At 51.0% G+C, this 13,780-nt stretch overlaps 1 protein-coding gene across 1 annotated transcript in view; it reads left to right on the forward strand.

Moving 5' to 3' along the window:
* tbc1d13 (TBC1 domain family, member 13) overlaps positions 1–13,780 on the forward strand; it is a 61,289-nt gene that overhangs the window by 8,539 nt on the left and 38,970 nt on the right. Inside the window, exons 4-5 of the mRNA XM_072488846.1 lie at positions 3,079–3,161; positions 12,782–12,941. Of these exons, the coding sequence (XP_072344947.1) occupies positions 3,079–3,161; positions 12,782–12,941 (243 nt within the window). The remainder of the gene's footprint in view (positions 1–3,078; positions 3,162–12,781; positions 12,942–13,780) is intronic.

Genomic DNA, 13,780 nt, shown 5'->3' on the forward strand with positions numbered 1-13,780 from the left:
GAACCTCCAGACGGAATTCGACCTGATGATCACGGGGAAAGCAGAGGCACAGCGGAGGAAAGCACAAGGGGCGGGGTATGAGTATGGGGAGAAGGCGAGTTGGATGCTGGCACATCAGCTTCGTAAGAGGGAGGCAGCGAGGGAGATTGGTGGAGTTAGGGATAGAGGGGGGAATACGGTGCGGAGTGCGGTGAGAATAAACAAGGTATTTAGGGACTTCTATGGGGATCTGTACAGGTCCGAGCCCCCAGCGGGGAGGAGGGGATGCGACGATTCCTGGATCAGCTGAGGTTCCCGAGGGTGGAGGAGGGGGAGATGGCTGGTTTGGGGGCGCCGATTGGGCTGGAGGAGCTGGTTAAAGGATTGGGGAGCATGCAGGCGGGGAAGGCCCCGGGGCCGGATGGGTCCCCGGTTGAATTTTACAGGAAATATGTGGACCTGCTGGGCCCGTTGCTAGTGAGGACTTTTAATAAGGCGAGGGAGGGGGGACCTTGCCCCCGACAATGTCCAGGGCACTGATTTCTTTGATCTTGAAGCGGAACAAGGATCCATTGCAATGTGGGTCGTATAGACCGATCTCGCTCCTCAATGTTGACTCTAAGTTGCTGGTGAAGGTGCTGGCTACGAGAATTGAGGACTGTGTCCCGGGGGTGATTCATGAGGACCAGACTGGATTTGTGAAGGGTAGACAGCCAAGTACAAACGTGCGGAGGCTCCTCAATGTGATTATGATGCCCTCGGTGGATGGGGAAGCGGAGGTAGTGGCAGCTATGGATGCGGAGAAGGCCTTTGATCGGGTGGAGTGGGAGTACCTTTGGGAAGTGTTGCGGAGGTTTGGGATGGGGTTCATCAGTTGGGTCAGGCTGGTATATAGCGCCCCAGTGGCGAGTGTGGCTACGAACCGGCGGAGGTCAGAGTACTTTCGGCTGTACCGGGAGACGAGGCAGGGGTGCCCCCTGTCCCCCTTGTTGTTTGCACTGGGAATTGAGCTGCTGGCCATGGCACAGAGGGAGTCCAGGAAATGGAGGGGATTGGTTCGGGGGGGGAGAGGAACACCGGGTGTCGTCGTTGTTGTATGTTGCGGATCCAGTGGAGGGGATGGCGGAGGTCATGCGGATCCTTGGGGAGTTTGGGGACTTTTTGGGGTATAAACTCAATGTAAGGAAGAGTGAGCTCTTTGTGGTGCATTCAGGGGACCAGGGAAGGGGGATAGATGAGCTACCGCTGAAGAGGGCGGAAGGAGCTTTCGGTACCTGGAGATCCAAGCAGCGAGGAGTTGGGGTGCCCTGCACAAGCTCAATTTGACGCGGTTGGTGGAGCAGATGGAGGAGGATTTTAAAAGATGGGATATGTTGCCACTCTCACTAGCGGGTAGGGTGCAGTCGATCAAAATGACGGTCCTTCCGAGGTTTCTCTTTGTGTTCCAGTGCCTTCCCATTTTGATCCCCAAGACCTTTTTCAAACGGGTAAGCAGGAGCATCATGGGATTTGTGTGGGTGGATAAAGGTATTTCTGGGGCGTAGCAGTGACGGGGGGCGGCTGGCGCTGCCGAATTTGTGGCTATTATTGGGCAGCCAATGTGGCGATGATCTGTAAGTGGGTAATGGAGGGAGAGGGGGTGGCGTGGAAGAGGCTAGAGATGGCGTCCTGTGTGGGCACGAGCCTGAGGGCGCTGGTGACGGCACCGCTGCCGCTCTCGCCGACAAGGTACACCACGAGTCCCGTGGTGGCGGCGACACTGAAGATCTGGGGGCAGTGGAGGCGACACGGGCGAGGTGGGAGCCTCTGTTTGGTTCCCGGTTCCGAAGAACCATCGGTTTGTCCCGGGAAGGATGGATGGCAGGTTTCGGAGCTGGCATCGGGCAGGGATTAGAAGAATGGGGGACCTGTTCACCGATGGGACGTTTGCGAGCCTAGGGGTGCTGGAGGAGAAGTTTGGGCTACCCCCAGGAAACGCTTTCAGGTACATGCAAGTGAGGGCGTTTGTGAGGCGGCAGGTGAGGGAATTCCCACTGCTTCCGGCACGTGGGATTTAGGACAGGGTAATTTTGTATGGGTTGGAGAAGGCAAGTTTTCGGCGATTTACCAGGAGGTGCAGGGAAAGGAGAAGGCCTTGGTGGAGGAGTTAAAGGGCAAGTGGGAGGAGGAGCTTTGGGAGGAAATAAATGAGGGTCTGTGGGCTGATGCCCTGAGTAGGGTTAATTCTTCCTCCTCTTGCGCCAGGCTCAGCCTAATACAGTTCAGAGTTACCCACAGAGCGCATATGACAGGGGTGAGGTGGAGTAGGTTCTTTGGGGTGGAGGACAGATGTGGGAGGTGCTTGGGGAGTCCGGCAAATCACGTCCATATGTTCTGGTCGTGCCCGGCGCTGGAGGGGTTTTGCGAGGACTATGTCCAAGATGGTGAACGCCCGGGTCAAGCTGATCTGGGGATTAGCATTATTTGAGGTATCAGACGAGCTGGGAGTGCAGGAGGCGAGGGAGGCCGGTATTCTGGCCTTTGCGTCCCTGGTAGCCCGGCGGAGGATTTTGCTCCTATGGAAGGACGCGAAGCCCCCTAGTGTGGAAGCTTGGATCAATGACATGGCAGGGTTCATCAAGCTGGAGAGGATAGAGTTTGCCTTACGAGGGTCTGTGCAAGGGTTCCTCAGGCGGTGGCAACCGTTCTTAGACTATCTTGCGGAGCGTTAGGAGGAGGTCAGCAGCAGCAGCGCGGGGGGGGGGGGGATTTGCGTTAAGGTGGGGGTTTCCCTATTTGTGTTTTTTACTGTTATATGGGGGGTTATTGTATATGGGGGAAATCCAGTGTATAATTTATGCTTGTTGTGTTCTTGTTTGTTTGTTTCTTGTTGGGGCGGGGTTTGTTGAAAATTTGTTGAAAAACTTGAATTATTTTTTTTAAAGGAGCCAATGCGCAGCCTTCCAATGCTTTTTTCAGCAAAGCTGAAATATGCTCAGCGGGTCAGGCCGAGAGAGCCAGAATTTTAACATTTCAGTTAATAGGAAGCCGCCCTTGTGCAATTTTCATTGCATCATTTCCTGCCGATTAAATCTTTTCTTGTCTTTTCTTCTCAAATAGCCCTTGAATCCAAACCCTGACAGTCGATGGAACACTTACTTTAAGGACAACGAGGTTCTCCTGCAAGTGGACAAAGATGTTCGGTAAGCCCGGGGGGGGGGGGGGAAATGCGAGCGATGATGGAGCATCTTTCAGGTCCTTGGGGCGTCACTCGAAGCCATTTCTGAGCCAATTAGTTACTTCTGAAGTGCCATTGTTTTTTGTAGCCAATTTGTGCAGAGCAAGGTCCCTGAAATAGCCATCCGTCAGGAAGACAAGAGCTGGAGGAGGCCATTCAGTCCCTCAAGGCTGCTCCACCATTCATTTAGATCCTGGATTAAACTGCCATAGCTCCATATCCCTTATCAAGAAAAATAGATAGACCTCAGCCTTGATGGCTTCACCCGACCCCAACTTTCATAACCTTTTTGTGAGTGTGATTTTAAGGAAAATTGGATTATAATTGTATTGGGCAGTTTAAGGGTTAAAAGCCTGGGGTTAGAATATGTTTATTGCAGTGGTTATGTCTTTAAAAAAAGGAGAATTCTGCTCTGCAGGGCTTGGGCAGTTTTAGCAGCCAGCATGTGAAGTTGACCAAGGAATGTGTTTATCAGTCTGGGCTAATGCCTAGTGGTTTGTTTGGGGAAGTCCCTGGGACCTTACAGCCTGCAGAGAGAATGTTTTTTAGCTTGGGGAGATGAGGCCATTGCTGGGTGGAGCCAAGGAATGTAGAGAGGCAGTTTTGGAGGAAGCTGTGGAAAGATATGGAGTTTGGGAGGCAGGCTTTTGGAAGTGAAGTCTGAACTGGCAACCCTTATTTTATTAGACCACAGATAAAAGCAGTTTTCTTTCCTGTTAGTGTCGGGAAAAGAGAGTAATAATATTTGAAAGCAGAACAGTCATGTCTGAAGACCAGGAAGAAGCTAAAATCATCTAGGGGAAGCAACTATTTAAAGATATTCAGCCAGAGTCTGAAGGGATATAACGAGCCATACTGCAAGTGTTACTCTATGCCCTGCGAACTTTAAGATGGATTAAGAGCAGGGCAGCACGGTGGCGCAGTGGTTAGCACTGCAGTCTCACGGTGCCGAGGTCCCAGGTTAGATCCCAGCTCTGGGTCACTGTCCGTGTGGAGTTTGCACATTCTCCCTGTGTCTGTGTGGGTTTCGCCCCCACAACCCAAAGATGTGCAGGGTAGGTGGATTGAACACGCTAAATTGAACACGCATCCTATCGGGCTGCATCACCGCCTGGTATGGCAACTGCTCGGCCCAGGACTGCAAGAAACTTCAGAGTCGTGAACACCGCCCAGTCCATCAGACAAACCTGCCTCCTATCCATTGACTCCATCTACACCTCCCGCTGCCTGGGGAAAGCGGGCAGCATAATCAAAGATCCCTCCCACCCGGCTTACTCACTCTTCCAACTTCTTCCATTGGGCAGGAGATACAGAAGTCTGAGAACACGCACGAACAGACTCAAAAACAGCTTCTTCCCCACTGTCATCAGACTCCTAAATGACCCTCTTATGGACTGACCTCATTAACACTACACCCTGTGACTTCCGGGTGCGGCAATGACCAGCTGAGTCGCACGTTTCGGCAGCTCCCGTTGGAACGGACCTTTGGGCTCTTAATCGGAGCCCCAACGGCAATTTAAACGGCAAAAACACTGTGTGGTAAACCAGAAGGGAATCCCCCCGGACACGCATGGAAAAGGGAGAGGATAGCGGCCGGATTGCGGAGGATCCTCTGGAGCAGCGGCAAGGAAGGGAAGCTCAAAGCAAGATGGCGTCGGAAGGTGGCCGTTTGCTATGGGGCCCGGAGCAGCAAGAGTTCCTGCGGCGCTGTGTGGAAGAGCTGAAGAAGGAGTTGAAGAAGGAGCTGTTGGCCCTGATATTGAGGGCGATTGAAGGACTAAAAGAGGAGCAGAGGACCCAAGAGCTGGAGCTTCGGGTCGTGAAGGCAAAGACTGCTGAAAACGAAGATGAAATACAGGGCCTGGTGGTGAAGGCAGAAACGCACGAGGCACAGCATAAAAGGTGTGTGGAGAGGTTGGAAGTGCTGGAGAATAACTCAAGGAGGAAGAATTTAGAGTCCTGGGTCTTCCCGAAGGCGCAGAAGGGGCGGACGTCGGGACATATGTGAGCACGATGCTTCACTCGCTAATGGGATCGGAGGCCCCGACGGGCCCTTTGGAGGTGGAGGGAGCTTATCGAGTTCTGCCGCGAAGACCAAAGGCTGGAGAAATACCTCGAGCTATAGTGGTGAGGTTTCTCCGCTACAATGACAGAGAGACGGTTCTCAGATGGGCGAAGAAAACTCGGAGCTGTAGGTGGGAGAATGCGGTGATCCTCGTATTCCAAGATTGGAGTGCGGAGGTGGCGAGAAGGAGGGCAAGTTTCAATCGGGCTAAGGCGGTGCTTCACAAAAAGAAGGTCCAGTTTGGAATGTTGCAACCGGCGAGATTGTGGGTCACACACCAAGGGAAGCACCACTACTTTGAGACGGCAGAAGAGGCGTGGACATTCATTGTGGACGAGAAGCTGGAATAGGCTGGCGAGAGAAAGAGCTTTTGGGACAAAGTGGTGTGATTACAGGGGACCGGGGGATGATTTTTCAATTTGTTAATTTTGTGATCCTGTAACTTTTCTCTCTTGCCCATGTTGGGGGGGGGAGGGGAGCATGAGGAACTGTGGGCGCCGGCCATTAGGGGCGGGGCCAAGTGGGAAACGCGGGCTTTGTTCCCGCGCTATGGTAATTATGGCGGGAACAGGGACGCAGGAAGGAGGGGGCCTCGCACAGTGGGAGCCGAGGATAAGGGGGGAAGCCGAGGTCAGCCAGAGGTTGCTGACTTATGGGAGCAACATGGGGGGTGCAACTACGCTAGAGGGGGATCTAGCGGGGGCGGGGGGGGTTAACTGGGTTGCTGCTGCTAAGGAGAAGGGCGAGCTGTTATGGGATTGGGTGGTCGAGGCGGGAGGGCACCGTCGGGGGGATATACGGGTACGTGGGAACCGGGTGAGGAGCTGGGTTAAAAAAGGGGATGGCTAATCGACAAGGGGGGGGTAAAGAGCCCCCCAACCCGGCTGATCACGTGGAACGTGAGAGGGCTGAACGGGCCGATTAAAAGGGCACGGGTACTCGCACACCTAAAGAAATTAAAGGCAGATGTGGTTATGTTGCAGGAGACGCATCTGAAACTGATAGACCAGGTCAGACTACGTAAAGAATGGGTGGGACAGGTGTTTCATTCGGGTTTAGATGCGAAGAATAGGGGGGTGGCTATCTTAGTGGGGAAACGGGTACTGTTTGAGGCAAAGACCATAGTGGCGGACAGTGGGGGTAGATACGTGATGGTGAGTGGCAGATTGCAAGGGGAGGCGGTGGTTCTGGTGAACGTATACGCCCCGAACTGGGATGATGCAAATTTTATGAGGCGTATGTTGGGACGTATCCCGGACCTGGAGGCGGGAAAGTTGGTAATGGGGGGAGACTTAAATACGGTGCTTGATCCAGGGCTGGACCGGTCGAGGTCCAGGACCGGGAGGAGGCCGGCAGCGGCCAAGGTGCTCAAGGACTTCATGGAGCAGATGGGAGGGGTAGACCCATGGAGATTTAGTAGGCATAGGAGTAAGGAGTTTTCATTTTTCTCCCATGTTCACAAAGTATACTCACGGATAGACTTTTTTGTCTTGGGAAGGGCACTGATTCCGAAGGTGACAGGGACGGAATATACGGCCATAGCCATTTCGGACCACGCTCCACATTGGGTAGACCTGGAGGTAGGAGAGGAAAAAGAACAGCACCTACTCTGGCGAATGGATATGGGCTTATTGGCGGATGAGGGGATATGTTTAAGGGTGAGGGGGTGTATTGAAAGGTACTTGGAGCTTAATGACAGTGGGAGGTTCAGGTGGGAGTGGTCTGGGAGGCGTTGAAGGCGGTGGTCAGAGGGGAACTGATATCCATAAGGGCACATAAAGGGAAGCAAGAGGGTAAAGAAAGGGAGCGATTGTTGAAAGAACTTGAGGGTGGACAGGCAATATGCAGAGACACCGGAGGAGGGACTGTACAGGGAAAGACCAAGGTTACATGTGGAGTTTGACCTGCTGACCACGGGTAAGGCAGAGGCACAGTGGAGGAGGGCACAGGGTGTACAATATGAGTATGGAGAGAAGGCGAGTCGGCTACTGGCCCACCAATTGAGGAAGAGGGGAGCAGCGAGGGAGATAGGTGGGGTGAGAGATGAGGAGGGAGAGATGGAACGGGGAGCGGCATTCTATGAGAGGTTATATAAGGCTCAGCCCCCGGAAGGGAAGGCGGGAATGAGGTGTTTCCTGGATCAGCTGGAATTCCCGAAGGTGGAGGAGCAGGAGAGGGTGGGACTGGGAGCACAGATTGAAATGGAGGAGGTGGTAAAAGGGATTGGGAGCAGGCAAGTGGGGAAGGCCCCGGGACCGGACGGATTCCCGGTGGAATTTTATAGGAGATATATGGACCTACTGGCCCCGCTTTTGACGAGAACCTTTAATGAGGCCAGGGAAAGGGGGCAGTTGCCCCCGACTATGTCGGAGGCGACGATATCGCTCCTTTTGGAGAAGGATAAAGACCCGCTGCAGTGTGGGTCCTACAGGCCCATTTCCCTTTTAAATGTAGATGCTAAGCTCCTGGCCAAGGTGATGGTGACGAGGATAGAGGACTGTGTCCCGGGGGTGGTCCACGAGGATCAAACTGCGTTCGTTAAGGGGAGACAGCTGAACACGAACATACGGAGGCTGCTAGGGGTAATGATGATGCCCCCACCAGAGGGGGAGGCGGAGATAGTGGTGGCGATGGACGCCGAGAAAGCATTCAACAGAGTGGAGTGGGATTATCTGTGGGAGGTGCTGAGGAGATTTGGTTTTGGAGAAGGGTTTATTGGATGGGTACAGCTGCTGTACAGGGCCCCGGTTGCGAGTGTGATCACGAACAGGCAGAGGTCTGACTACTTCTGTCTTCATAGAGGGCCGAGGCAGGGGTGTCCCCTGTCTCCGTTACTGTTTGCATTGGCGATTGAGCCCCTGGCCATAGCACTGAGGGGCTCCAGGAAGTGGAAGGGAGTACTCTGGGGAGGAGAACTACACCGGGCATCTTTGTATGCAGATGATTTATTGCTGTATGTTGCGGACCCAGTGGAGGGGATGCCTGAGATAATGCAGACACTCGGGGCGTTTGGGGAATTTTCGGGTACAAATTGAATATGGGTAAGAGTGAGTTGTTTGTGGTGCATCCGGGGGAGCAGAGCAGGGGAATAGATGATTTACCGCTGAGGAAGGTAATAAGAGATTTCAGGTACTTAGGGATTCAGATAGCCAGGAGTTGGGGAACCTGACATAGGCTTAATTTAACAAGATTGGTGGAACAGATAGAGGAGGATTTTAAGAGATGGGACATGGTGCCCCTGTCACTGGTGGGTAGGGTGCAGGCGGTCAAAATGGTAGTCCTCCCGAGATTCCTTTTTGTGTTTCAGTGCCTTCCGGTGATGGTCACGAAGGCTTTTTTCAAGAAAATTGAGAAAAGTGTCATGAGTTTTGTGTGGGCCGGGAAGACTCCGAGAGTGAGGAGGGGGTTCTTGCAGCGTAGCAGGGATAGGGGGGGCTGGCACTACCAAGCCTAAGTGAATACTACTGGGCCGCCAATGTCTCAATGGTGTGTCAGGGGAGGGAGCGGCGTGGAAGAGATTGGAGATGGTGTCCTGCAAAGGAACCAGCTTACAAGCACCGGTGACGGCGCCGTTGCCGTTCTCCCCGAAGAAATACACCACAAGTCCAGTGGTGGTGGTGGCAACGCTAAAAATTTGGGGGCAGTGGAGACGACATAGGGGAAGGACGGGAGCCTCGGTGCGGTCCCCGATAAGAAATAATCATAGGTTTGTCCCGGGGAGAATAGATGGGGGATTTGGAGCATGGCAGAGAGCTGGGGTTGTGCAACTGAGAGATCTGTTCGTAGACGGGACGTTTGCGAGTCTGGGAGCGCTGATGGAAAAATATGGGTTGCCCCAAGGGAATGCATTTCGGTACATGCAACTGAGGGCATTTGCGAGGCAACAGGTGAGGGAATTCCCGCAGCTCCCGACGCAGGAGATTTAAGACAGAGTGATCTCAAGGACATGGGTGGGGGATGGTAGGGTGTCTGATATATACAGGGAAATGAGGGATGAGGGGGAGATAATGGTGGATGAGCTGAAGGGGAAATGGGAAGAAGAGCTGGGGGAAGAGATTGAGGAGGGGCGGTGGGCTGATGCCCTACGTAGGGTAAACTCGTCGTCCTCGTGCGCCAGGCTAAGCCTGATACAGTTCAAGGTTTTGCACAGGGCGCATATGACCGGAGCAAGGCTCAGTAAATTTTTCGGGGTAGAGGATAGGTGTGGGAGATGCTCGAGAAGCCCAGCAAACCACACCCACATGTTTTGGTCATGCCCGGCACTGCAGGGGTTCTGTGGGGGGGGGGGGCAAAGGTGCTTTCGAAGGTGGTGGGTGTCCGGGTCGAGCCAGGCTGGGGGTTGGCTATATTTGGGGTTGCAGAAGAGCCGGGAGTGCAGGAGGCGAAAGAGGCTGATGTCTTGGCCTTTGCGTCTCTAGTAGCCCGGCGAAGGATATTGCTTGTGTGGAAGGAAGCTAAACCCCCGGGCATGGAGACCTTGATAAATGACATGGCAGGGTTTATAAAACTAGAAAGGATAAAGTTTGCACTAAGGGGTTCGGCTCAATGGTTCACCAGCCGGTGGCAACCGTTCATTGACTACCTCGCAGAACGATAAAGGAAATGGGAAGGCAACAGCAGCAACCCGGGGGGGGGGGGGGGGGGGGGGGGCTCGGGCAGGTCCTCCGGGGTGTTTTTGTATAGATATTTGTACTTGGTTATGTATATTGGGTTGTTTGATTTTATCTCTGGAGAGTTATTATTTTTGTTATGGCAGTTGCCATTTAGTTTATATATTATTTATTTATTTGTTTGTTAAAACGGTCACTGTTTTTTATATATATATATATATATATATATATTTATAGTTTTATTGTTGTAAAAAGGTAAACCTTTGTATTGTTTTGTTTGACCGGAAAAAATTTGAATTAAATATATATTTTTTTAAAACACTACACCCTGTATGCTTCATCCGATGCCGGTGCTTATGTAGTTACATTGTATATGTTGTGTTGCCCTATTATGTATTTTCTTTTCTTCCCATGTACTCAATGATCTGTTGAGCTGCTCACGGAAAAATACTTTTCACTGTACCTCGGTACACGTGACCATAAACAAATCCAAATTGCCCCTTAATTGGAAAAAATGAATTGGGTACTCTATCTATATATATATATATATATATATATATATATATAAAAAATAAAAAAATAAAAAAAATTTTAAAGATGGATTAAGAGCTGTGTTTCTTGGTTTTTTTAATGTTTCAGAGTACCCAATTAATTTTTTCTAATTAAGGGGCAATTTATCATCATAGAATTTACAGAAGGAGGCCATTCAGCCCATCGAGTCTGCACCGGCTCTTGGAAAGAGCACCCTACCCAAGGTCAACACCTCCACCCTATCCCCATAACCCAGTAACCCCACACAACACTAAGGGCAATTTTGGACACTAAGGGCAATTTATCATGGCCAATCCACCTAACCTGCACATCTTTGGACTGTGGGAGGAAATCGGAGCACCCGGAGGAAACCCACGCACACACGGGGAGGATTTAGCGTGGCCAATCCACCTATCCTGCACATCTTTGGGTTGTGGGGGCGGAACCCACGCAGACACTGGGAGAATGTGCAAACTCCACACGGACAGTGACCCAGAGCGGGGATCGAACCTGGGACCTCGGCGCCGTGAGGCAGGAGGGCTAATCCACTGCGCCACCGTGCTGCCCTGTGTTTCTTGTTGTTTAATGGGAAATTGTAAGTTGTGTTAAGAGGTAACTAAGTTCTTTTTCGGGTGAGAAGTTAAAAGTTTAATATTGTATTTATAATAAGGTTTTGTCTTTGAAACACCAAAGCCGTTTTTTTTTTCTTCATGCAATCACTCCTGCAGCAAATCCATTCTTTCCGCACCGTCTTAAGATGAACTAAAATATCGGGGTTTCGATGCACTGTTGGGGTCTGGTCTAGGATCGTAACGGGGAGAGAATTAAATTTTTTTATTCATGTGGAAGTGTTTCCGAGTTTCCCTTCTCAATGGTCCAGCTCTAATTTTTAAGATCACATCTCGCGTCTCCCTCATTCTTGATTTCAACCCCCACCCCCACCCCCCCTTCTCGACCAGAAAAAATAGTTCCTCTACAATCAACCCTTTGAATCCTTTAAACATTCTAAACATCTTAATTAGATCCGCTTCCCCTTCAGAATGTAGGCCAAAAATATGCAACCCGTCTTTATAATTTAACACCTAGTGAATCCGCACTTCATAGAATCCCTGCAGTGCTGCACGGGCCATTCGGCCCATCAAGTCTGCACCAACCCTCCAAAAGAATGCCCACTCCCTGACCCTATCCTGTACATACCTGGACGCTAAGGGCAATTTTATCATGACCAATCCACCGAACCTGCACATCTTTTGGACTGTGGGAGGAAACCGGAGCACTCTGAGGAAACCCGCGCAGACACTGGGGAGAATGTGGAAACTCCACACAGACAGTGACCCGTGGCCGGAATTGAACCCGGGTCCCTGGTACTATGAGGCAGCAGTGCTAACCACTTTGCCATTTCCCACTGGTGATTCTGTCGAGTGCCTGTTCTTTATAGCGGAACCATGGGTTACTTTCTGTCCATTCAAGGAAGCCGATTTGGTCTTGGATTAATGTCTCATTCTAAGGGCACACCCCTCTTACACTCCCTGAATGATTGGCTCTTGGCGTGGGTATTCAATTCCCGATCCTTCCAACTCCAATGCATGAAAGCTCCAGCTGAGCCATGAAGCTTAAGCAACTCATTGCGATTATTTTGAAACACCCTCTCGCCTCCCCTCCACGTCTGCACACAGGAAGATTGCAGGCAGAGTCTGTGCCCTTCACCTACACCAAAGCTGCTTCCTCTGAGGACTGGCTTTGAGGAGGGTGAGGAAGAGAAACTTAATTGCCTCCTCTGCTATATCAACGGTTCTCAATCAACATTTGGGGAAAGGGCTGTAAAATTGGTGAGATGGTTGCTTTCAAAATTTGTCCTTATTTTTAATCCTCTGTTCCCTAGTTGCCCTGAGAAAGTAATGGTGTTGGACCTTTATTGGGCTCATTGTATCTGTGTTGTATGAGCTGTCTAACTAATTCCACTCCTGCACTTGCTTCATAGCTGCATAAACCTTTCCTATAATACGCTGTGTATTCCTTGTGTGATAATTCTTCATGTCTGATTGCTTACATCTTTCTTGCTGCCAGTCCCAAACCTATAGACACAGTCATTCACTCGGTTTTGGGTGGTTGAAATCTTTTTCTTTCGTGCTGCGAAAAACACCTTCTTGGAGTGAGTTTGAAAGATTCCAACTTGCTGAAGCGCTTGAAAGAAATTCCAGTTGAGGATTGCAGCTCTGCGGGACTAAACGCCAAACCCCTGGTTGTCCGGGGAATCCCGTGTGGTGTGCATGCAGGGGAAGGTGGAAAACGAGCCCAAATAAGGTGGGGATAGAGTTGAAAATGGGTGTTCTGTGAAACTGCCCCTACATCCAACCCCAACTTGTTTCTCTCTTCTAGACGACTATACCCAGACATGGCATTTTTCCAGCGACCCACTGACTACCCATGCCTTCTGATCATGGACCCCCAGAACGAGTTTGAAACGCTTCGCAGGCGGGTAGAGCAGACCACCTTGAAGTCTCAGACGGTTGCACACAATCGGAGCGGCGTTACAAATGTAAGGTCTTCAGTGTGGGGTAATCCCGATAACTTTAATAACGGAATGGTAACGATATGTCTGCGTGGCATTTAACCATGTTTACCGTGACCAATTCTTACTGAGTTTAACCTTGCTGGGCATTTTCTGGCCCTTGGGTTATCAAACCGATTGCTGAACACACCCAACCATAGCGTCTTCAATCTTCTTCATCCCCTGTTCATTTTCTAAAGTTTCATCCTTCTCCAATCTTGTGCCAATGATCACAAAAGTAAAAGCTAAGACCTGCCAGCGGGCAGTTTAAACCAATACTGCCCGCTTTAGTTACACTGAAACAGTGTCTCCATTCAAATAATATGCTGCGTTACTATTCTTCCTGACGAAGTGAACTGGTTCACGTTTTGCCACACCACACTACATCTGCTAAATCTTTGCCTACTCTCCTCGTCTATCTGTCACCCTTTTATAGACTCTCTGACTGCTCTCAGCAACTTGCGTTCCTATCTATCATGGTGTCATCAGCAAATACAGCAACGATACGTTCGGTCCCTTTATCCCAGATTGGAAATTGTTGTGGCGTCAGCACTCTGCTAGTAACAGCTTGTCAACCCAACAATGGCCCATTTATCCCTACTTTCTGCTTCCTGTTAGCTAACCAATCCTCTGTCCATGTTGAGCTGAGTGGCAGGCGACAGAGTGGGGGTAATGGGTAAATACTCTAATTGGCAGGACTAACTAGTGGTGTACCACATCTGTGTTGGGGCCTCAATTATTCAGATTATGCGGTAGCATGGTGGCACAGTGGTTAGCACTGCTGCCTCACTGCACTGAAGTCCCATGTTCGATCCCGGCCCCGGGTC

The sequence above is a fragment of the Scyliorhinus torazame genome, chromosome 22, assembly GCF_047496885.1.
Source record: "Scyliorhinus torazame isolate Kashiwa2021f chromosome 22, sScyTor2.1, whole genome shotgun sequence".
Taxonomy (NCBI): Eukaryota; Metazoa; Chordata; class Chondrichthyes; order Carcharhiniformes; family Scyliorhinidae; genus Scyliorhinus; species Scyliorhinus torazame.